This window comes from Parambassis ranga, chromosome 2 (assembly GCF_900634625.1).
Source record: "Parambassis ranga chromosome 2, fParRan2.1, whole genome shotgun sequence".
Taxonomy (NCBI): Eukaryota; Metazoa; Chordata; class Actinopteri; family Ambassidae; genus Parambassis; species Parambassis ranga.
In genome coordinates this window covers 37,346,198-37,371,059 of record NC_041023.1, presented here as the reverse complement: position 1 = coordinate 37,371,059, position 24,862 = coordinate 37,346,198, and the positions used below count along the sequence as shown (strand labels likewise).

Here is a 24,862-nt window from a genome sequence, read left to right as displayed (position 1 = left end):
TCTTTTTGTTTGTGTTCAAACTCAAGTGTACATAGTGGAGCTGAGGCCCAGTGTTGCTCAACAGGTCATTCAACCAATAAAAAGCAAGATCTGCCAGTTGTTGTGCAACAGACTCAACCTTCAAATGCCCCTTTTTTTGTTTCCCCTCATGTGAGAGGCAAACACACGTCCAACATGACCACTACTAAAGTACACTAGGTGCAAGAAAATTGCACTAAACCCTGCGGATCAGTGATTTATTTATTTATTTTTTGGCATGTGACTGCTGGTTACACGTGAGTCAATCATGGCTTGCTAGTTGCGCTGACATGTGCAGAATTTTTTGCAAATGCCCATAGGAATATTTAAAGATAGAAGCTGAGGATCAAGTACAGATATTTAAATTGCGGTCTGAACTTTGCACACAAAATGCAAAAAAATGTGGATAGGTTGCCATGGTAACCACACCTCTCTGACAACATAACATCGTTTAGATCTACCTTGTTTATATTATTGAATGAAAAATGATGACTAAAAGCAAATGACCTGTAGACCATAACTTTATTAAAACTTGTACACACACACAAAAAACATTCATCTTATAGTGTGTTGGTCTATGGTTGTAAAACAATTTGAATAATAATAAGAAGAAGAATAAAAAGCAAGCCTAAAGCAGGCGCCTATACACATTGTACTCGAGTATTTACAGCTCACAACACATGACAAACCAAAAGTGCAACTTAGTGGCAAATTAAAGAAAGCAGAGAGAGAGAGAAAAATAAAAAAAAATCATAATTTCCGTCCTTAAAACATTATTTTCTTTCGACAAAAATCATACATAAATGTCAGTGCGGCACATTTCTACACTACAAGCTTTGCAAATTTCCAAAAAATAAAACTTTTAAGGACTCAAATGACCAAACACATCAACACTGTCCCCTGATTATATATGAAGCTCCTTCTGCTTGTAATTAATGTTGCTGGCATGTTTTTATTTTGAAAATAATTTAACCCAAAAAGGAGTTTTACGCAAAGAAAAATAAAATAAATCAATAAAATTGACAATTTAGGGTTCAAGGTGTTAAAGACATTTTTCAAAAAGTAAAAAAAAATAAATAAATAAAAAAAAAGGTTTGATCCTTCCTAGCTCCTAGCTGGGTTAGGTTCACCCTATAGGCAGCAACTAGTGTAACAGACATGGAAATCAACAATTGGCAGTGTTTCAAGTTGCATGAGGACCATCGACTGGTTCGTAGATCAGGTGTTTGTCTGGAGCAGGTTGCTGAGAACTGATACAGAAGACGAGAATTTGTCCATATTTCACGCATAATCTATGCCTTCCTGCACATCCGTCAATCAAAATTATTTCATGGACTCACCTTGAGGCTCAGAATGTGCACCCTGGTGGGCTTTACCTCTCTCTGGATCTGCACCTTAAACAAATAATAGATTTTTTTTGTCAAATCTCTGCGATAACGCAAACGCAACCGTTTCCGTGATGACACACTCACCTCCCTGCAGTTTAAAGCAGAGCTTTTTCTTCTGGTAAGCGAAGTAACTGGACGCCGCACCCAGAAGAGCCACTCCTATGGCGCTGGCGATTCCGGCGATCTGTCCAGACCCGGCTTCTGCTAGGAAAAAAAAACCCAGATGTTTAGATCTGATTGGCTTGTCATGATCACTTGATCACTTTGATCACTCTTACAAAAACAACTTTAAAATTGCAGTGAAAAAAAAATGTAGTAACAATAATTGGCCACCAGATGGCAGTCAATAACTTATGATGTGGAGAATACAAATATAATACAATAAAAAAATAGGAGTTTGAAGGACACACACTCATGATCCTCGGGTGCAGGGTGGGGTGCACACAAAGGCATGATGACTCACACACACAGTGTGGCTGCATGAATAATAAGCATGGCTGGCACAACTTCACAATGACTCATAAGAGAGAGATGTATCTTGTGATGTCTACTGGTTTTATTATGCTGCACTGTAAAAATATATATAAAAAAATCCAGTACTTTATGCAGATTTAAAAGTATTTTAACACATTTTTTCTGCAAGTGTCACTCAAAAGTTGTAATTATTTGATTATTAATTTTAATTTTTATTATATATATTATATTATAATATATAATAATATTTCTGTCATCTATTTATGTTTAACTGTAAAATTTGTAAAGGTAAATTAATGTAAGTTTTAATAAAGTTATTTTATTTCATTCAGTTTTTTTATTTTTTTGGCACACACATTGTTTTTACAGTGTACATGTGCACAAATGTATACTATATTATACACTTCTACGCAACATTATTGATTATTATTTTCATAGCATATGAGATGCTAACAGTTAGCTTTTGTTTTTAGCTTGTTCCATCACATGCAGAGAGCTACTAGCTACATGCTACTTTAGCATGGAAGCGATCATGCTGAAGAAGCGGGATGTTAAAGCTTAAATGAGAGTGTGAAGGGTTAATTATAATCATGCAAGACGTGGGGAGAGGAGACATGTTTGAGCAACATGTGAACTGAGCCTTTGTGCTAAAAGATAGCTAGCTAGCGCCATGGATCAAAAAGCACCACATTATGTAACCATTCAGTTGTTTATTATTTTTAAAACCACACACCACTAAAAAATAAATATTCTCATACAGGAGAAAAACATCAGATGATCAGAAGACAGTGAAGTGATTGTGCACAACATGCCTCGGAGCATTGCACCTTCACATGCTGCACCTCTCTGCAAAGTGCTTAGAATGCTATCTATGCTAAGAATGTGTGTCTGCCTGGCTGTTAAAGCAGGCGTGTCCTGACACACACAGAGAAATCCACACCCAAAAACCAGATCCTAGGTAAGGTAGTTCTAACCACAGAGTTTTTAAGCTTGTATGTTAGAATTTGGTCCCAGGATTGGGCGCGTCTTATTTTATAATCTGTACTCTGTAATCTGTTTTAAGAACTCCATTCTGGTACAGATGCAACAAAACAGGCGTGAACCATGACACCGACACTGCCATGCTTCACTAATGTGAATGTAAACTTTAGAAAATAAAAGGTAAACATCATAGAAAAATATGAGAAATACGCCCACTGCCCAAGCATTTAAAGTTCAAAAGAGAGATCTGATGTGGCACCTAGCCCTGATTTTGTTTTTTGTTTTTTTTAACCCGAGATCCAACTGGACCAGTGCCGTCATGGCAAGGCTTGCAGCAGATCCATGACCCTGTCTAACAAAGGCGCCAAGATTTGCTTTAAGTTGGATGTCCATGCATAGAATTCCTCTGGCATGTTAGCATAAATCATCTTCAGGATTTTGCCCCACAGAAGGTCTGGATCTGCAACGACACAATTGTAGCAGTGGTTTTTCAGAGAGACACCAGACCAGGGCTATCTCTTAGCAACAGCTAAATCTCCCTGAGCTGCGATAGGTCAATGTGACGGACCAAAGGAAGCTACTAAAGCAGTGAACATCCTCTAAGAAGGGAACAAAACAGGAAGTGCCCCATAAAAAGTCAACAGCAGGTCACAAACACAATGAAAGGAAGGGGGGGGGGTGCTCCCATCATGCAAAGCTAACTTTTCAGATTTGATTTATTTAGAGGACTTACCTTGAGGCTGATCGGCACCACCTGTAAGGAATAAAGAGTCCAAAATCAGTCTTAAAATGTTGATTACAGAAAACTATTACAATTATTTGCGATTTACTTTGAAAATATTCTGTTTTCATGGTTTTATTTTGTCTGTTTTAACTTAGTTTAATGTCCAAATCCAGTTTCTCGTACTTCCTGTTTTATTTTGAAAGTCAGCGATCCATGTGTGTCCCAGTTTATTGGGTTGTTATTTACATATATGTATATTACTAGCTGTCTTTTATTTTGAAATACTTTTCCTTTTGTGTTAGTTTTAATTTCCAAAGGCAATTTCTTTATATTGAATGTACTTCCTGTTTTATTTTGAAAATATCCTGTGACATTATCCTGTTTTATATGGTTTTAATTAGTGTCTTTTATTTTGAAATACCTTTCCTTTTATATTAGTTTAATGTTCAAAGCAGTTTCTCTCATACTTCCTGTTTTATTTTGAAAATATCCTGTGACATTTTCCTGTTTATATGGTTTTAATTTGTGTCTTTTATTTTTAAATATGTTTCTTTTGTGTTGCAAAAATGTGTTCAAATGCAGTTTCTTAATGCTTCTCGTACATCCTGTTTTATTTTGAAAATATCGTGTGACATTTTACTGTTTTTATGGTTTTAATTTGTGTGTTTTATTTTGAAATACCTTTCCTTTTATATTAGGTTAATGTTCAAAGCCAGTTCCCCTCGTACTTCCTGTTTTATTTTGAAAATATCTTCTGACATAATCCTGTTTTATATTGTTTTAATTTGTGTCTTTTATTTCGAAATACCTTTCCTTTTATGTCCAAAGCCAGTTTCTCGTACTTCCTGTTTTATTTTGAAAGTCAGACATCCACGTGTGCCTCAATTTATTTTACTTCCCTCTCTGATTGGCTGCTCCGCCCTCATTGGTTGCACCTGTGTCTCGTTACCCCTGCATACTTAGACCATGCACTTCTCCTCTGACTCTGTGTTGTCTCTTATGTGTTCAATGGGTTGTTCTGCATGTGGCTGCTTCCTCCACTTTAACTGCTTTAATACTCACCCTGATCGTAGCCGGGGTCCGATGCTCGACCTGTGGTTGAAAACAAGGGGTTAAAAAGTCAGACATTTTGTTTCCTCCGTCAGAAACAATCGAACAAACTCCTTCTGAAAGGCGCCCATGTGTTTTTCATTACAGCTGAATCCTTTTTATTCTTTTTTTTCTCCAAGCTCAGAGTAAACAACAGAACAGAGTAGTACTCTACTAGTAGTGTTGCCATGGCAGTAAACAATGAGTCGTTGTTTTGGGACATAGAGAACAGCTGAGTCAGCTGTAGTGCAGACAATATAACAATGGAAAGAACAGACCTGCATCCTCTCTATGACTAATGATACTCTCATTCCAAGATGTTAAATAAACTACGATAATCACAATAATCAATGTGTTACTTTAATGCAAATTCTCTAAATATTTTTGAACTTCTCACATTTTTTTATTTCATTTTTATTTATTTATCTAAACTATTTATTTATTTATGTATTTATCTATTTATTTATTTAAAGAACTGCTTTTCCCCATTACTTATAAAGAATATAATTATAAAAGTATATTAAAAATTTAATTACAAATTAAAAATAATATTAAACATTTGATTAAATTTAGAAATAAAAAAGGTTTTTTAAACTTTTGTTTTATTTTATTTTATCTACCGTAAATCCATAACGGACACAGGCATAACTATATTTTAATTGTTTATTTATAGAACTGCTCATTGTATTTTCCCAGTTACTGAAAAGCAAATATTAAAAATTTGTAAAATTAAATTAAAAATAATATCAAACATTAAATTTTGAAATATTTTTTTAAATGTTATCTTTTTTATTTTATTTTATATTATTTTATTATATTATATTATATTATATTATATTATATTATAAATTAAAATAGTAATAAAATATTATTAAATTTAGAAAGAAGAAAATTTTGAAATAACCAAAACGTTTTTTTTTAACTTTTACTTTTTTATTTTATTTTATAAAAATCTAAATTAATAACTGCCACAATACAGGCATAACTATATTTATTTATTTATTTATTTATACCACTACTCATTGTATTTTCCCAGTTACTTATGGCTGAAAAAAATATTGTATTTCCTTTTTGTAGTTTCTATTTTATTAAAAAAAAATATATATAACATAAAATATATATATATTTTTTAATAAATATTATTAAAAAGTTTACTAATACAAAAAAAATTATTGGCTTTCCACTGTGCAAAAACTGATTTGACTTATGACTGACTTATTTGGTCCTTTTTAATTTTTAATTTAAAAATATTTTAATAATATTTTAGGCTTCACTACAGTTACTTTTGTCTCAATTCGTGCTTTAGAAAGCATTGTAGTACGACACAAGATCCTACTGGTGTGCTGAGGTGTAAAGCACACTGGGGTGTATTTTTAGGACAGACCACAAAGTGTGTATATATTTAGGTGACATCTGATCGGCCGGCTCCTTACCTCCTGAGTGTCCCCTGTCAGGTGTGTAGTCCCCTTCGTTGACGTCCACCAAGTCCGAGTCTCCGAACGGTCTTCCACCTGTCAGACACCACAGATTTATTTCTTCCTGTCTGCGGTGATGTCACATGACATCGGGTAAAAAGACTCACCCCCTCCGCTTGGTTTGTCGATGGCCGGTTTGTCAGGTTTTGGGTTGGGGTCTGTGGGTGTAAAAGCGGATCAGTCAATGATCCCAATGGTTGTCAATGGGGAGGAAACAAATGTTGAAAAGATGGCGGCTTCTACCTGGTTTGACAGCATCCTCCAGATCAAATCCAAAGCCACCAGTACCTCCAGAACTTGGTTGCTTTGGTTTTTCAGTTGGTGGCGCACCTACAAAAACAATATATATATATATTTTTTTTTTCATGAATTTAACGCAAGTAAAAATCATCACTGTGAATTTTTACCTGGTCCAAAAGCATCGAAAAGGTTGAGGTCACCTGAAAGAAGCAGAGGAATGCATTTTTACTGCGAAATCAAAACTTTAAAGTCCCCCTGCTGGCTGTCTGCCTGTATTTTTTTGTTTATTAGGGCCCAAGCACCGAATGATACAAGAGCCCTATTGAAATGCAAACGTTTCTTATTAGGGCCCGAGCACCGAATGGTGCAAGAGCCCTATTGAAATGCAAGCGTTTATTATTAGGGCCCGAGCACCGAATGGTGCAAGAGCCCTATTGAAATGCAAGCGTTTATTATTAGGGCCCGAGCACCGAATGGTGCAAGAGCCCTATTGAAATGCAAGCGTTTATTATTAGGGCCCGAGCACCGAATGGTGCAAGAGCCCTATTGAAATGCAAGCGTTTATTATTATTATACGTCATTCTTGTTCCGCCCATGGTATCGGGATTTTGCCTCCCTGAACGTGCTCAAAAACTCACCAAATTTGGCACAAAATTGTCCCCCGATGAAAATCACGACTTCACACTGTCGCCATTGGCGGGCATGGCTGCATGGCTCTGCAGCGCCCCCTAAAGTGTGAAAATATTCACCGCAAGTGCTACAGACCTGAAATTCGGTACACTGATGTATCGTCTCGTGACAAGAAAAAAAGCCTCTTGGACGAAAATTCCACGACGTATAGGAAGTCCGCCATTTTGAAAAAACCACGACTTGTTCCAATTTGCACACCCCACAATTTTGCGAACTCCTCCTAGGGGAATTGCTCGATACGGCTGAAAATTGGTGCACTCGCCTTTAAGGGGTCAGGGACCAAAACGCAGCACTTCGTCATATGGTTTGGCTGTGGCGCCACCACGAAGTTTACCCTTCGCCAACGCACAGGAAATGGATGTGTTTGTGGCTGTATCTCCCACATACTTCATCCAATGTGGATGAAAAAAATCAGGCATGCTGAGCCTGTCATTCTGAACAGATTGATATGCTAATGACCAGAAACTATCATAGCGCCACCTACTGACGGCATGGATTGTGTTCAGGCTGATTATCCATGTTCCACACCTCGTATTTGAACAAAATCCTGCTAGGGGAATACTCTGACAGACCTGAGATTTTGTCACATGGTTCTGAAGACATGGCTGAGCAAAAGTTATCAAAAACGCAGTTCGATATTACACCGTGTGGGCGGGGCAATGCCACAAAGGTGACCCTTCGCCACCATAGAGAAAGCTGTTGTGTTTCTTGATTTGTTCATCCTACCTGCCTCTTACTCTATCATGACATCAGCCCCTGTGCATCTTTTCACATCACCTCATCGTCATATGTGGCCGTGGCCACATGGCTCTGCAGCGCCCCCTGGAATGAGATCTGCTTCCCCGTTTGACCTACAGACACGAAAATAGGTACGCATATGTATCACCTCTACACAAGAAAAAAAGTCTCTTGGAGGTATACTCTAAAACGCACAGGAAGTCCGCCATTTTGAAAAACCTGCGCCATTTTGCAATTTTCACTCCCCGCACTTTTACGAACTCCTCCTATTGGATTTGTCCAATCCATCTGAAAGTTGGTCTGGTTACTCTTAAGGCATTAGAGACCAAAAGTTATCAAAAACGCAGCACTTCGTCACACGGTCTGGCTGTGGCGCTGCCACAAAGTTGACCCTTCGCCAATGCACAGGAAATAGATGTCCTTTTGGCTGTATCTCCCACATACTTCATCCTATGTGGATGAAACTTTACAGTCATGCTGAACATCGGACACTGCACAGATTTACATGCTGATATGCTACAGTCACTGCACCACCTGCTGGCCGGAGGACCTGTCTTTTGTACATGTGTGTTTTGCTGTACTCTTCTGCCCTGCAGACCACAGCTCGTGCCGGTACAGCTGGGAGAGAGGTTTCTTTCCATTGTTTTCTTTACAAACAAGAAAAAAAACACACAGATGAACAACAGAACAAAAACAAAACCTGCCAGACCATAAGACAAAGTGTGCAACTAGTATTGTACAGTAGAGTAAGATAAAAATAAAATATTATTGGATAAAGTATACAACATCCCTCCAGATCATGTGGTTATAAGGCATTGAGCCAAGAAGGGTCTCCATATAGTCACATGCCTATTTCGTTTATCTTGTTGTTGTTGCGCTCTATCTGTATTACAGACACCATTTCCTTAAGCCAGTGATCAAAACTTGGGGAAGTGGTAGATTTCCAGTTGAGTAGAACAAGTTTTTTCGCAACCACCATCCCAAGTTGCAGGGCCATTTGCAGGTCAGATGTGTAATCTAACGTCTCTGTGGAACATCCAAATATTGCCAGGTTGTGGTTCGGTAAAATATCTTTAGAGTAACATTTGGAATACCATTTGAAAACTGCAGACCAAAAGCCAAACAATTGAGGGCAGAACCAAAACATATGAGCCAAAGACCCTTCAGCAGAGGAACATTTATCACATTGAGTAGATACTGATGGAAAAATTTTGTTCAGTTTAATCTTTGAATAATGCAATCTATGGATCACCTTGTATTGTATCAGACGATAACGAGTGTTAATAGAACAAGAGTGAACCAGTGACAAGGCTTTCTCCCAAAGTTCTGCTGATACATCCGATTGTAGGTCACTAGCCCAGGCTTGTCGAAGAAAGTCAGAGGAGACAGAGACAGTGAAACAATCTTCAAATTTAGTTATGAAATGTTTTGACTCTGGAGCAAGCATTAGATTATCATAAAAAGGATGAGAGGTTGGAATAGTTTCAAAATGTTCAAACCTTTGTTTGACATAATGCCTAACTTGAAGGTAACGAAAGAAGTGCGAATTAGGAATGTTATATTTATTGCATAATTGGGCAAACAAGGCAAAATAACCGTCAATATACAAATCAGCTAGAGTTACGATACCCTTCCTTTTCCAAATAGTACACGTCACATCCAATTGCCCTGGCTTAAAAAAAGGGTTTTGACAAATTGGAATATATATTGAATCTTTAGGGATTTTATTGGCCACTTTAATCCGACGTAATATGCGCAAGGAATTCCTTAGGACAAAATCTTTCCGAGTTGATTTATCAAATGTAGAGTCAGAAAATAAACATGTACAAAGTGATATGTTCTTATTATCAGGATCAGGGGTTTCAAGTTGTAACCAGGAGGGAATGTCTACCTGTCCCTCATCTGTAGGGTTGCTGTGTTTCCAATAAGTGAGAGCCCTGGAGTTAGCAGCCCAGTAATAATGCTTAAAAATTGGAAGACCAAGACCACCTTTATCTGTTGATTTGTGTACATGAGCCTTAGAAATTCTATGTGACCTATAGCCCCATACAAAGGGTAGTATGATAGAATCCAACTTCTTGAAAAACCTTGCACTTAAATAAATGGGTAAATTCTGGAACAAATACAGAAATCTAGGTAAACTAACCATTTTAATTGCATTAACTCGTCCGATCATAGTTAAAGGTAATATCCTCCAAGCCTCAATATTAGCTTTAAGTTTGTTTATTACCTCAGTAAAATTGGCTTTAAAGAGATCTGTGGCATCCTTTGTCAGTTTTAATCCTAAGTAATTGAAATAATTATCCACCACCCTGAAAGACAAGGTGTCCAGGAACTCTTGAGGCAGGTTGTCCCCTAGAGGCACAAATTCACTCTTTCCCCAGTTTATTGTGTAACCAGAAATGTTGCCAAATAAATTAACATAGTCCAGGAGAGCAGGGATGGAAACTTTAGGGTTGGCTAAACAAACAAGAAGATCATCAGCATAAAGCACCACTCGGGTCTCTATTTTGCCCAGTTTGATACCCTTAATATCTGGGTGTGCCCGGATTCCTATTGCAAGTGGTTCAAGCGCAATATCAAACAGTAGGGGAGATAATGGGTCCCCCTGTCGCACACCTCTTTGCAACAGGAAGGCTTTGATTTGTTCCCATTTGTAACAATGGAGGATCTAGGATTTGTATACAAAATTCTGACCCATTCAATAAAGTTATTACTGAAACCAAATTTTCTGAGTGTAGTAAGAAGGTATGGCCATTCTATTGTGTCAAAGGCTTTTTGGGCATCTAGCGACAGTGTAGCTGCACCTTCATCATCCTTGTGATCTGTGTATAGAACATTAAGAATTTTACAAACGTTGCAGAAAGAGTATCTACCCAGAATGAAACCCGTTTGATCTGGGTGCACAATGCTTGCTATGCATTTGCCTAATCGTGTAGCTAAAATCTTAGTGATTATTTTCTGATCATAATTTAATAAGGCAATAGGTCTGTAGTTGCCTGGGTCCGTTTCATCTTTGCCATCTTTTAGAAGAACACAAATGTTGGCATCACCTAGAGAGGATGGCAGCAATTTACTTATAAAGGTTTGACGAATCATTCTTAATAATAAAGGTGCTAACATTTTTCCAAAAGCCTTGTAAAATTCTGGGCCAAAACCATCCGGGCCAGGAGCCTTTCCAGTAGGGAATGCCTTTATGGACTCCTGTATTTCCAAAATAGTAAAATCTGAATCTAGATGTTCCCGAGATGACGCATCCAACTGTGGAAGGGATAAAGATCTGAAAAAGCTATCAAAATCATCTTGTGTGGCAGTTGTCTTGGAAGAATACATATCAGAATAAAACTCTCTGAAACGTTCATTAATATCATGTAAGTCTGTCAGCATGGACCCTGTTCTTGACTTCACTCTATAAATGGCTCTCCTCGCCTGTTCACCTTTTAATTGCCTCGCCAACAATTTGTGAGGCTTGTCACCAAATTCAAAATGTTTTTGTTTTAATTTTAATAAAATTTTACCAACCTGCTCACCTAGAATAGAGTTATATTCGTATTGCAATTTAAGGACTTTATTATAATCAGACTGGAGGTGGGTACTTTTGTAAATTTGATCTGCAGATTTTAATTCTTCCTCTATCTCCTCTAATCGACCATGCCTGAGTTTATTTTGTCTAGCCTCGTAAGAAATGATTTGTCCTCTAATGTAAACTTTAAGGGTTTCCCATAGAGTTGAGTCATTGACCTGCCCATTATCATTGGTCTCAAGGAAGAAAGAAATTTGTTCGCTGATATATTTATTAAAGGCCGGGTCTGCAAGTAGCGTTAAAGCGCCAACAGTAGGACTGTTTGGGAAGGGAAAGTTTAAGGTTGATGATAACTGGACTGTGGTCTGATATGATTATGTTATGATACTTACTACTCTCAATGTTAGAGATTAATCTAGAGTCGACTAAGAAATAATCAATACGTTTAAAAGACTTATGAACATGGGAGTAAAAAGAATAATCACGACCAGTTGGATGCTGTAATCTCCAGATATCCACGGTTCTCTTTGATTTAATTAGGTTATTGAGGGTCTGTACAGAAAGAATATTAGGTGGTGGAGCTGTAGAAAACCTGTCCAGGTATGGATCCAAATAGCAATTAAAGTCACCTCCAATCAGCACATGAGTGGAGCCATCATCTGGAATCATATCAAATACTTTACGAAAAAAGGCCGGATCATCAGAGTTTGGACCATATATATTAACTAAAGTTACTGGGAGCAAGTTGATAAGCCCGTTTACAATAATGAACCGACCATTAGGATCTGTTGTGTAGGACTGAAAGCTGAAAGGTACGGATTTACGAAAAACAATTGCTACCCCTCTAGCTTTAGATGTAAATGGTGAATGATAGGCTTGAGAGATCCAGTTGGCTCTAATTTTCCTATGCTGTGTGGCTATAGTGTGTGTTTCTTGTAAAAACATAATATCAGCCTTTAATGACTTAAGATGTGTGAAGACTTTACCCCGTTTAATAGGGTGTCCCAGACCGTGAACATTCCATGAGACCAAGGACAAGGTGTCAACAGGATTAGACATTATCGGTATTGATAGTTAAAAAAAAAAAAAATATAAAACAAAGTGTAGTTGCATTTAAACAAAAAACAGATATTAATGATTGTCTGGAAGTGAAGAACATAGAACAACAGAAAAAACACACTCATATAAAACTTAAGTGTGAAGAATATCCCCACCCATTGCTTCCCCAAACAAAGCTGAGCTACCTTCATTCCTTTCTAGGGCGTCAGGCCGCCAAGAAAAAAAAAAAAAAAAACTCACCTCATGTCACCTCATAGACACGTAGAATAAAACAAAACAGTATTCCATCCATTATAAAACTACCGTTCTATGTATTAACATTAACAGTATGTCCTCCTTCTTGACTCAGTTCGTTGTCCACAAATTTTTCAGCATCAGCAGGATTGCTGTATGTTTTCACCTGCCCTTGATGATGAACGTGAAGACGCGCTGGGACGCGAAGCGAATGCTGGATATTCTTCTCCTGCAGCCGCTTTAGCACATCTCTGAAGCTCCGCCGTTTCTCCATCACGTCTGTGGTATAGTCGGGAAAAATGAAGATCCGTTTTCCCCCGTAATCCAGAGAGCGCTGTCTTCCAAGCCGTAGAATCTTCTCCTTTTCCTGAGCCAGATGCACTCGTGCGATGATGGTGCGCGGTTTAAAGCCATCAGCTGGTTTGGGTTGTAAGGTGCGGTGCGCCCTGTCAATGACCACCGGCTTATCAAAGTTTTCTGCTCCAAATAGCTTAGGGATCAAGTGAGAGACGAAATCCGTTGGCCTCCCTTGCTCTTCATCTTCAGGGATACCCACAATTTTTATGTTGTTGCGCCTAGACCTTCCCTCCAGATCCAAAAGTTTGGAGCGGAGCTTTTAATTCTCCTGCTGTACTTCCGCGAGTGATGTTTCCAGGCTCTGAATGCGCTGCTCGTGGTCTGCTGCTTGACTTTCCACATCTCCCATCCTCTCAATTAGCGCTTGCTGGTCAGCTATAAGACTTTGAAAACTTTGCTCGAATTTGTCGAACCGATCATTAATTGACTTGGATGTTGTTTGAGATCTTCTGCCACATAAGTGGCAACTCGTCTTCTTCCTCGCTGGGCTGCATACTTTGGCTTGATTTAGCATGGCTAGCTTTAGCCGTAGCCTCGGCTAGCTGACGACTTGACTGGATAGTGTGGACAAACGAACACTGCTTGTCTTAAAAACACAACGGAGGTCCGGACGTTCACTGAAAGTGGTTTTTTAAAATGATGAATGGTCGTGTCATGAGGAGCTCAAAAAAACACGTCTACTCAGTGGCCATCTCTCTAGCGCCCCCCTTGCAGCTTTAATTCTATATTTTATTTTGTCCCTTTGTGGACTTGCCAGAGTATCACATGATCGGATGACATGAGGCAATATGTTCATATGTACTGTGCAGCATCATATAGGAAAGTCATACAAACCGTCAGATTTGGGCGGGGCCTTCTTTGGGTCTTTGGGTTTGGGAGGTGTGGGTGCTATAGCAACAAAAAGATATAATTGTGTTATATCACTTTTATGTGGTTTAAAGCGTCCAACCACAGAGAAAGTCACTCACCTAGGTCATTGAGGGCATCTCCCAAGTCGAATTCTGTTCACAGAAGACAACACAATCATTAGTAAGTCATAGAAATATTTGCTGGTTGCCATGGCAGCACTGATACACTCTTATGAGTCTGCTCTATTATTTATTTATTTATAGAACTGCTCATTGTATTTTCCCAGCTACTGATGGCTGAAAAAATATTATTAAATTTAGAAATAACAAAAACATTTTTTATTTTAATTTTTACAAATATTTTAAAAAATATTATTTATTTATTTATTTATAGAACTGCTCATTGTATTTTCCCTTAGTTACTGATGGCTGAAAAAAATGGCTAAATTTAGAAATAATTATGAATTTTTAATTCTATTAATTTTTAATTATAATTTTTAATAAATGTTATTAAAAATACATATTTTTCATCGAAGGCATCTCCCAAGTCGTATTCTGTTTGCAGAAGACAACACCATCCGCAGTATTATGTGCTAACAGGAAGTCGTAGAAATATTTGCTGGTTGCCATGGCAGCACTGATACACTCTTATGAGTCTCCACTGTATCATGCCCACAGATTAGTCAGAACCACATTTTTGCTCTAAGTGCCGTTTCAGGCATGGTAGAAGGTAAATCTGTGATAAATATCTAGTCCACTTCTAGCAAACAGCGTGCCATCTGCTTGGCAGCACGTGTCAGTGGTTTAGCCATCCTTATACAGGAAGTGTGCGCGGAACGAAGCAGACCGCAGAAAACTGTGCTCAGCATGTAACTCAACTGCTTCATTCGCTGACTGTGGTGGTAGTTTTTGACATCTGGCTCACATACACAGTGGGAAAAAATATTCATAACAGCTGGAAAAAGTGAAGTTGTTCCCAAACCACCACTGACTGAAGAAGCTAAAGCAAAAAAAAGTAGTCCCTGTAGTCTTCAGTTCATGCCGCATCAGCATTGAGGACAAAATGTTCACTTCCTGCATCTTATATCCCACCCATTACCATGGCAACCATTAAATCATATTTGGATTCTGTTCTATAGAAGTGTCGGCCATCTTGATATATTGATATATCAATGATAAGCCGATACCCATAAAATCATATATCCGTCGGCCGCTAATCATTTATATATAATGTATATAGGATGCTGGCTAGCTGCCTTGCTAATTTTTTGGTACTGTAGCTACTACAAGCAGCTCACTTAATCCTTATTATGTTTAATAACCATAATAATAATATATATATTAGGCCGATACCGGTGAAATCAAATATCCTTCTGTCGCAAATTATTTATATATAATCTTTATAGGATGCTGGCAGCTACCTTGCTAACTTTCTGGTACTGTTGCTACTACAAGCAGCTTACTTAACAATAATAATAATAATAATATAGGCCTATACTGATATATCAGTCTTGCTCTGATAAAACATAGCTTGCTAGCCACTTTGCTAACTTTTTAACCCTGCACCTAACCTACTAAAAGCTTCCCGTAATCACATTACTGCTGCTAATATTAGTGCCAGCATCATTGTTAGCACGTAGCTAATGTATATATTTAAATTTCGACAAAAGTATCGTCCATGATATCGATGAAGCGATATATCTGTCAGGCTCAGATACATAACATATAATAGAAGTGAATGTAATGTCTGGTGTTTTGCATGATGAAAATTCTCCAGCACTCTTCTTCATCTGCCCCTCCTCCACATCAGCTCCCTGAATAAGGCCTAATAATGTTTTTAAATGTGCTTACCTTGTGTTAAAGTTCCAGTAACGAGGAAGAAAAGTAAAGAAATCCTTAGGTGAAACTTCATGTTGGCTGTAAAGTTCCCCTCTCCCCTTTACTTCTTCACTTCTTCAGTAGTTCTGAGGCTGCTGTAGCTTTGTGCTGCTCTCTCATAGACCTCTGTAGTTTGTGGTGTGCACAGACAAACCTCCACTGGTGTCCTCTTGCATGTTGTTATGACTCAGACTTGCCTTTCTGGGTGTGGCAGCCCCTGAGGGGAGGAGGGGGGGGGGCGTTCCAGCCTGGCTGGTAGCTGTTAAAGTATTTAAAAATGAACCCTTTACATGCCGAATGATGGAATTGAAACTTTTTTGCACATGCAAACTAAACAACAAATGTAGCGCAGTGTAATTCGGCTCGCTTTACAAATGAAACCCTTGTGTGTGTGTGTGTTTATGGCATTCAGATGTGTGTGTGTCACAGAAACACAACAGTGGAAGGTGGGACCGGTCATTGAATGCAACATTTTTGCGGTCTTTCTGATAGAAATGTGTAGCCGAAATGACCGAAATATGTGACTTTTAAGCATGTTTCATGTGTTGTGAACTCAAATTGTGTGTGTGTTGTTGTTTAGAGTGAAGGTATGCGTGAAAAACAAGCACAATATTTCAATTTGGTTTGAGATTTGGTTGAGTGCTCTCATTTTGAGAAGTAAACAGAAGAAAAAAGACATGTAAGTGATAAAAACAAGGAGAAGAAGAGAGGTGTGTCTGGTTCTGGGTTTACCACACTGTTGGCCCAACATGAACCATGAAGTTATACTAGTGTGCCATCGAGTGGTGGATGATGATAAGGTCAGAAAAAAATCTATATTGAGTTATTACATTAATACATTAATAATACATTACATTGATCGTATCCATGGTAACCAGTACACATATCTTCTATGTATTTTATATATTATTATTATAAAAATATATATATTATATATATTTATGACTAGTTATGTTTACTGGTTGCCACGGATACGTATATGTATATATAGATATATATTGTTATTATATTTATATATTATTAATTATTATATATTATTTTGTTGCTTTTTGTGTAACTTTTTGGTTCTTGGTTGTTCTTTGTATAATTATATTCTGGTTATTTGTATTCTCTCAGGTTATTTGTTCATTTCCTGTTTTATTTTGAAGGGCTCTGTTACCTCGTGTCACTTCCTCCTGTGTCTCTCTCCTTGTTGCCCGAGCACCTTAGGATTATTATTAGGGCCCGAGCTTGATCGCGTTTTTGGGGGCCTTAGCATGCCCCAAAACTCACCAAACTTGGTAGAAAAATTCATTCGCCCGAAAACTTTTGAAATTTGCTGATTTTTGAAATGCACACACAAATGGCTCTATAGCGCCCCCAACGCGTAGCCCCTCTGGCCGGTTTGACACAAGATTATGAAAATAGGCACACATATGTATCACCTCAAGATGCACAATTATTTACTTAATTTTATCTTAGTTTTTATCTTATTGCATGTTAATTGTTATATGTTCTTTGTATGCACCAATCACTAAGGCAAATTCCTAGTAATGTGAACCCCCTTCACTTACATGGCAATAAACATGATTCTGATTCTGATTCTGAAAAAAGTCTCTTGGACCCCCCTCCAAACCCAACAGGCCATTTTAAAGTTTGCTGCCATTTTTGGTGATTTGTGACCCTGCTACAAAACTTTTCATGCCTCGCATGCTTCATCCAAGTGAGCTGAAACTCACTGTGTCCACTCAGGACACCATAGGGAATAGACGCATTCCAAAACTCTTATAAAAGTCTGACAATGTGGCCGGGGCGTGGCCTCAAAGTTTGGCAATTTCACAGGAAACAGGAAGTCGCTATACCTTCTGTGTTTACTATCCGATCTGTACGAAATGTTACATGTATGATCAGAATCTGACCATAAACACATCTGTATAACAATATTGGGGATTTGACACAGCGCCACCTACTTGCTACACAAAATCTTGTGTTTTCATAGGTTTTTGTGCCTGCCCTTCTGACCTGTTTTGAGTAGGGTCATGGCACACATAGGCATCACCCCAAGACGCACAAAAAACTCTCTTGGACCCCCCCTCCAAACCCAACAGGTCCACCATTTTGATTTTTTTGGTAATACTTGGCAATTTCTGACCCTGCTATTAAACTTTTCACGCCTCGCATACTTCATGCAATTGAGCTGAAATTTACTGTGTCCACTCAGGACACCATAGGGAATAGACGCATTCCAAAACTCTTTCAATAGTGTTACGGTGTGGTGGGGGCGTGGCCTCAAAGTTGACCATTCGCCATTACAAAGGAACTCCCTGTATTTTTTGCCCTAATGTGTAGCCCCGCTGGCCAGTTTGACACAGGTTCATGAAAATTAGCACACATGTGTATCACTCCAAGACGCACAAAAAAGTCTCTTGGACCCCCCCTCCAAACCCAACAGGAAGTCTGCCATTTTGACTTTTGTGGCCATTTTTTGCCTATTTGTGACCCTGCTTCAAAACTTTTCACGCCTCACATACTTCATGCAATTGAGCTGAAATTCACTGTGTCCACTCAGGACACCATAGGGAATAGACGCATTCCAAAACTCTTTCAAAAGTATTACCGTGTGGCGGGGGAGTGGCCTCAAAGTTGACCATTCGCCATTACAAAGGAACTCACTGTGTTTTATGCAGTACTACCCATATACTTTATGCAATGTGGACAAAATCTTACACTACTGCTATGGACCCGAGTCTGAACAGATATATATGCTAATAGGATGATACGGTCATAGCGCCACCTACTGGTAACAGGAAAGTTTGGTTGTAAACATGTGTTTATTGTATATCTGTGGAAATGAGAGGAGGAGAGCATAGGACAGGAGAGTATACGAGACGAGAGCATAGGAGAGAAGACTGCGATGACCCCGCGGATCGCAAGGTGCGCGAGGGCCCGCAATGCTGCTTGCAGCTTTAATTTTTCGTTTTTTTTTCTTTCCCCCCTGAGATCGCATTTTTGGGGGCCTTAACATGCCCCAAAACTCACCAAACTTGGTAGAAAAATTCATTTGCCTGAAAAATGTTCAAATTTGCTGAGTTTTGAAAAGCACATGGAAAAATTGCTCTATAGCGCCCCCTAACGCATAGCCCCTCTGGCCGGTTTGACACAATTTTATGAAAATTGGCACACATATGTCTCCCCTCAAGACGCACAAAAAAGTCTCTTGGACCCCCCCTCCAAACCCAACAGGAAGTCCGCCATTTTAACGTTTGCGGCCATTTTTGGCGAATTGTGACCCTGCTACAAAACTTTTCACGCCTCGCATACTTCAGTGAATTGAGCTGAAATTCACAGTGTCCACTCAGGACGCCATAGGGAATAGACACATTCCAAAACTCTTTCAAAAGTGTTATGGTGTGGCAGGGGCGTGGCCTCAAAGTTGCCCATTCGCCAGTACAAAGGAACTCGCTGTATTTTCTGCAGTTCTGTAGTACTGCTATGGACCCGAGTCTGAAAAGATATATATGCTAATAGGATTATATCGTCACAGTGCCACCTACTGGCAACAGGAACTATGTCTTGTAAATGTGTAAATGTGAGAGCATAGGAGAGGGGATTACGTTAACCACACGGATCGCAAGGTCTGCGAGGGCCCGCAATGCTGCTTGCAGCTTTAATTTCTAATTATTTCCACACTGTTGACTAAACAACAGGACAGACACACTCTCTTTTAAAGGTCCAGTAGTGTTGCTGTGGAAGTAAACAATGAGGGCGTTGACTTGGAACATAGAGAACAGCTGAGTCAGCTGTAGTGAAGACAATATAACAAAGGAAAAAACCGACCTGCATTCTCTTTATGACTAATATTACTAAGTGCCATAATATCACTTTTATATGGTTATGTGTGACTACAGAAAAGTTAACTCACCACTGCCAAGGTCGAGCCCTGTTTGCAGAAAACACATAATCAGAACAATATATGATCACTCTCTAACCAGGTGGTTGCCTTAGCAACATTGATGCGCTTCCGTGTATCATCCCCCATAGACTAATACAAACTTATGGCCACATGTGATGCACCATGTATTTCTAGGTATGTACTTACATGTCATGTTCCTTGTTAAAGTCCCAGTGACGAGGCAGAAAGGTTCCGAGGTTGTTTTTATCTTTGTGCTATGTTCTCATCTGTGTTTTGTGGCCACTCTGAGAGGGCGTTCCGGGCTGTTAGCCATGAAATTATGCTCAGTTTAAACTGGTGTGCCACCTAGTGGTTGATGATGATGATGGTGGTGATGATGATGATTTCATAACAAAGACACCAATTTTAAGATTATTATGTTTATTGATAGACAGTATCCTCCACCTGGTAGTTATATTCATATTGTTACACCCTAGCTTATATTTTTAGCATCTAGAGAAGAGACAGTGTAAACGGTTAATATATGAGTGATCAGGAGGAAGGATCGGTGACATCAGACGTGGTCAGGTGGCTGTCATCTAAAAACAAGCAAGGTTGAGTCAGTATGGTGTTGGCAAATAAAAAAATGTGTTGGACAAAAAAAGAGTTTTCACTTTCGTCCCACAGGAACTGAAGATTTCTGAGCTAGCAGCTGCATCAGGAGGCGGAGCTGCTGGTCCTGGTTCTCGATGACGGTGTGGAGTTTTTGCGCCACATTTCCCTGGCAATCTAAAGAACAGATGTTTTGTCTGTGCATGTGGATGCAACGTCGGGTTGAAACTACGTTTCATTTGTGCCGTTCATTTCAATCACAGTTAGCATTGGTTGCTAGCATTGGCTAGTGGACTCACCTCCTCCTCCATTGGGATTGTCAGTGGATTTTACAGCTGTGGGAACAAATCAGATGTCACACAGTTGGAAGTAATATATTAGCATATTAGCATTAGCATGTGATGCAGAGAAGTAGATCAAAATTCAGTTGTGATAAAATCATGTGTTTAAAGTCACACCATCAATGTCGGTGATGAATTATTTCATTATTTTTGAAATATGTATGGATAAATATGGTGCATATGGGCTAAAAATGGCCTTCAATATCCAGCTGTAGCTTTTTAAGATTAAGCAAACAGCTGCAATCACGCTGTCATTTCTCCATCAATCGTAGTCTTGACAACGATCCAGCTGGCAGACACCAGTATCTACCGCATACCTGGATGTGGAAATGTTCCTACACGTAGCACAGTTAGCACAAAGTCAACAAGTTCATGGCTAATTATACATAAAAAAACAGTCAGGTAATGACATGTCTGATGCTTTTACCTGGACGGAGAGCATCCTCCAAGTTGAACTGAAGGTCATCTGTGAGGGGAAAAGGTTCAAATTAGTAAATGTAGGGTTAACTGTAACTAGCATAATGTTAAAAAGGGGTGTACTCACTGCCAGGGGGGTTGGAAGGTTTGTTATCTGTACAATATAATAAAAAATGTGACTTCATTCCATTTAAATTGAGCAATATTATTCACCCGGACAAAGAGGCATGGACTAGAGTGCGATTTTAGGACTCACTTCCACTGGTGGTTGTAGGTGGTGTGGATCCTGCGGCAGACGGAGATGTAAACTGTTAGCATCTTCCAATTATCAATCAATAGTTCCAATCAACTAACTAGCCTGGCCCTATATATTAATATTTATCATTGAACTTTTGCTAATAGCATAGACTTTATATAAATATGGATGACATGAAGGCCCACAAGCTATGCAGAAGTTATGGGAAGATTGGTGCTGCACCTAATCTGGTTCCCTGCACACATGTTTGGCCCTAGGGCCCCATTTCTGCCATAAAAGTCCAGGGAAATGTGCTAAAACTAAACAAAGTCACTCACCTTTGCCACGAAGAGTATCAAAGATGTTAATCCCTGGAAGAGATTACACACATTTAGAGGACACAACTTTCGAACACTAAGATTTTGCTGATTCAATCTAAATAGGAAGTGCCTGACACTCACTGCTGAAGCGCTTTTGTCGGTTAGCGGGCTTCTCCTGAGGGTTCTCTGTGCACGTAAACACAAGAGAATAGCAATATAATCCCAGATTATCATCTTTTCTATCAAATTATGCATAAACATTAAATAATTTGCACACTTTACATCATCATAGTCAGATAGGTTTAACAGAGTGTCATCTGCAAAGAGGTTGATTGGAAATGTCATTAAATGGTTAAATTAGGTGTTTTTTGTGATGCTAAGCTAGTTAAACAGTGTGAAGTTTTTAGCATGGTGTGTCAAGAAAAGGTGAGCGGCACCAGGAATGTTGCAAGGCTAACCGCTCGTTGGCTAACATGACAGCTCATTTCTCAACAAGACAGCTGGGTGTGTTGTTGCTAAGCAACATCAAGCCTAATAATGCAGTCTGATCTTCTCAGCCTCTGCACCGACGTGTCTGTGCAAGCTCTTTAATCGGTATAATTACAGCACATAATAATTTTTCCAACAAATATGGATCCACCGGGTCTGGATTTGATGAGGCCACTCACCATCAGTGAAAAGATCATACAAGTCAAATCCTGCATTAGGAAGACACAACAGTAAGTCTATTAAAAGACACACAACTGTCCTTTGTGTACAATTATTGATGCCTTTATCCGAACCACGGCATGCTAAACTTGCATGCACTCTGCATGCTTTTATATATCCCACATGCAATATCTCCTCGTGCATAATAAACAAGCATATGGACGCTTGCCTAGAATATCTGCCAGCCAATACTGCAGGAAACCTAAGAATAAGGAAGCACTTACACATTTATACTGACTTTTGTATGAAAGAAACGATGTTTAAGATAAGATAAGAGCCAAGGTGTTTAAATGGAGTGAGAGGACTCACCTCCTGAGGTGGGACTTGCCGGTTTGGGAGCTGAGAAAAGATATTTGATAGTAATATCAACACTGAGCCCAGGGGGAGAACCCACAAGTACGTGTCATGCTTACCATCATTATCAAAGAGTTCATCCAGGTCAAATCCTGCATAAGGAAGACAGGAAATTAACTATATGTAAATTATTAGTAATAAAATCATTAGATTCAAATCTGGCATTGCACATACCTTTGGCTGTCACTGCAGCCAGGACCAGGAAGAATGCAACCTTAAGAGCGAACCTCATGTTTGACTGTATAGCCTCTGACAGACAGACAGCAGCGATAGCAGACATGCATTGATACAGTGCTTTTAAAGAGCGGGCTGGGTGTGTCTGCGGCTCTGTTACAACAGGTATATTGTGAAAAATGCTCCCGACAACCCCGTCAAAAAAAAACAGTGATTATTGAACAATCACAATCACAAAGAACAATTAGTGGTTAAAGTGAGTCATATGAGTAATGACTTATCAGAAGGGGGGGCTCCCTGTGGTTGCACAAGTTGGCACCATCTGTTTGCATTAACCCCTTTAGATTGTTCTAAATATTTCAAAAAAACAAAAAAAACAAGCTGTTACAGTGCCCACACATGGCCTATTGTTATGTTTTTATGATTGAAAAATAAAACTAAATAAATAAATAAATAACAGGGGCCAAATTAGACAGAGATTATCAATATTCCTATAAAACAAAATAAAATAATATTAATAGCATCCCTAACACCATGGTAATCAATCCATGTCAGCAATAAAATAAAATAAAATAAATAGCATCCTTAACACCATGGTATTCAATGTGTCTGTGTAACAGCAAACATGACCAATCTGTGATGTCATGTGATGCTTCCCAATATTAGTCAATATTTTCTGGCTTCGAATTAATTGTATTCTATTATATTATGTTCGTCTTGTGACGCCATTTCCCTGAGGGCGGAACCATATACAAGCGTGCGGCGGCTTCGACCCGGACTCATTAGCGCAAACACCGGGACTCGGAAGCTAGCAGAAGGATGTGGCTGCTGTCAGTGTTGCTGCCTCTGCTGAAGCTTTATTTATGCGGGGTTAAAGTTCTTCTGTACCAAATGTTCAACAAGTCTTTTACGCTGCCAGGTCAGGTAACATTTTATCTAAAAAATGTATCTTTATGCTGTTTTGTCGTCTTTTAAATGTGGTGTTTCCAACGACAACAACATGTCTCGGTTCAATACTAGACTCCATTAGAAATATGGGTATTCTTAGCAACGTCGTTTATTGACGAATTTATAACAATTAAAAACAAAAATTGGGTGTTAATTATAAGTGTTTTTATACCAAGTCATTCGAGCTGTAGTGCATATGAAACGCAGGTCACAAAATTAGTGTTTTAAGGAAAAAATGATTAATGGCTATGCATCATAACAGTGTCAACAAACACAGTTTGACAGCTCTGAAACGTAATTGAATGTTCTGTGATGATGTCAGAGGATTGCATGTTTATATATATATATATATATATATATATATATATATATATATATATATACATACATACATACATACATACATACATATATATGAATAGTAAGTTTAACATCACAACATTCCATTAAGTAATGTAGGCAACTTTAAATTTGGAAAAATCACAATGGAATTTGGTCTGAAGTATGAATGCACCTGTGTACTGAAGGATGTTTACTTGCTAGATTATATATATTTTTAGGTAATATTAGGTGCTGATTTAACAGCATAATTGACTATGACTATTTTTTATAAAATTTTGTATGATTTATGTTGTTGATATTTCAGCTGAATGAATGCTAAAGCATGTGATGACGAAGATAGGGATTACTAATACAATACACAAAGGGGGTAGTGTTTATGCAGATAAAGATTTGTGGTTTAGACTATAATCTTACTAAGAATGTGCTCTGATTAATATCTAAAGGGGATTTCCTAGATTCTTGGGCTGTAGTTTGACTTGTGAATATTTATTGCAGCTTGACTTGTGTGGTTTTTGAGCATTGGTTATGGTATTGATAATAAGGCAGCTGATTTCCTGTGTGTTTAATTAAATTAGCCCAAGATACAACATGTGATTAGTTAAATCATTTTGTAAATGTATACCATTCTCAATTAAAGCTGCAAGCAGCATTGCGGGCCCTCGCGCACCTTGCGATCCGCGGGGTCATCGCAGTCTTCTCTCCTATGCTCTTGTCTCCTATACTCTCCTGTCATATGCTCTCCTCTTATTTCCACAGAGATACAACGAACACGTTTACAACCAAACTTTCCTGCTACCAGTAGGTGGCGCTATGACCGTATCATC

The 24,862-nt window shown here is 38.6% G+C and overlaps 1 protein-coding gene across 3 annotated transcripts; it reads right to left on the bottom strand.

Moving 5' to 3' along the window:
- Window positions 1-582: 582 nt before the first annotated feature.
- LOC114452837 (CD99 antigen-like protein 2) lies at window positions 583-15,908 on the bottom strand. Of its 3 annotated transcripts, none has more exons than XM_028432332.1 (12): window positions 15,690-15,908; window positions 13,959-13,991; window positions 13,825-13,878; window positions 6,557-6,589; window positions 6,393-6,479; window positions 6,257-6,307; window positions 6,108-6,185; window positions 4,648-4,677; window positions 3,595-3,615; window positions 1,491-1,610; window positions 1,359-1,412; window positions 583-1,268 (listed from the first exon to the last, which is right to left on the bottom strand). In XM_028432332.1, the coding sequence occupies exons 1-12, from the start codon at window positions 15,748-15,750 to the stop codon at window positions 1,237-1,239; spliced, it is 654 nt and encodes a 217-aa protein (XP_028288133.1). In that variant the 5' UTR covers window positions 15,751-15,908; the 3' UTR covers window positions 583-1,236. The 3 variants fall into 3 exon arrangements, with proteins under 3 accessions (XP_028288133.1, XP_028288143.1, XP_028288151.1); XM_028432342.1 differs by having other exon boundaries at window positions 1,491-1,607; XM_028432350.1 differs by lacking the exons at window positions 583-1,268; window positions 1,359-1,412; window positions 1,491-1,610 and adding an exon at window positions 2,574-3,321 and having other exon boundaries at window positions 15,690-15,907.
- Between the last annotated feature and the right edge of the window lie 8,954 nt (window positions 15,909-24,862).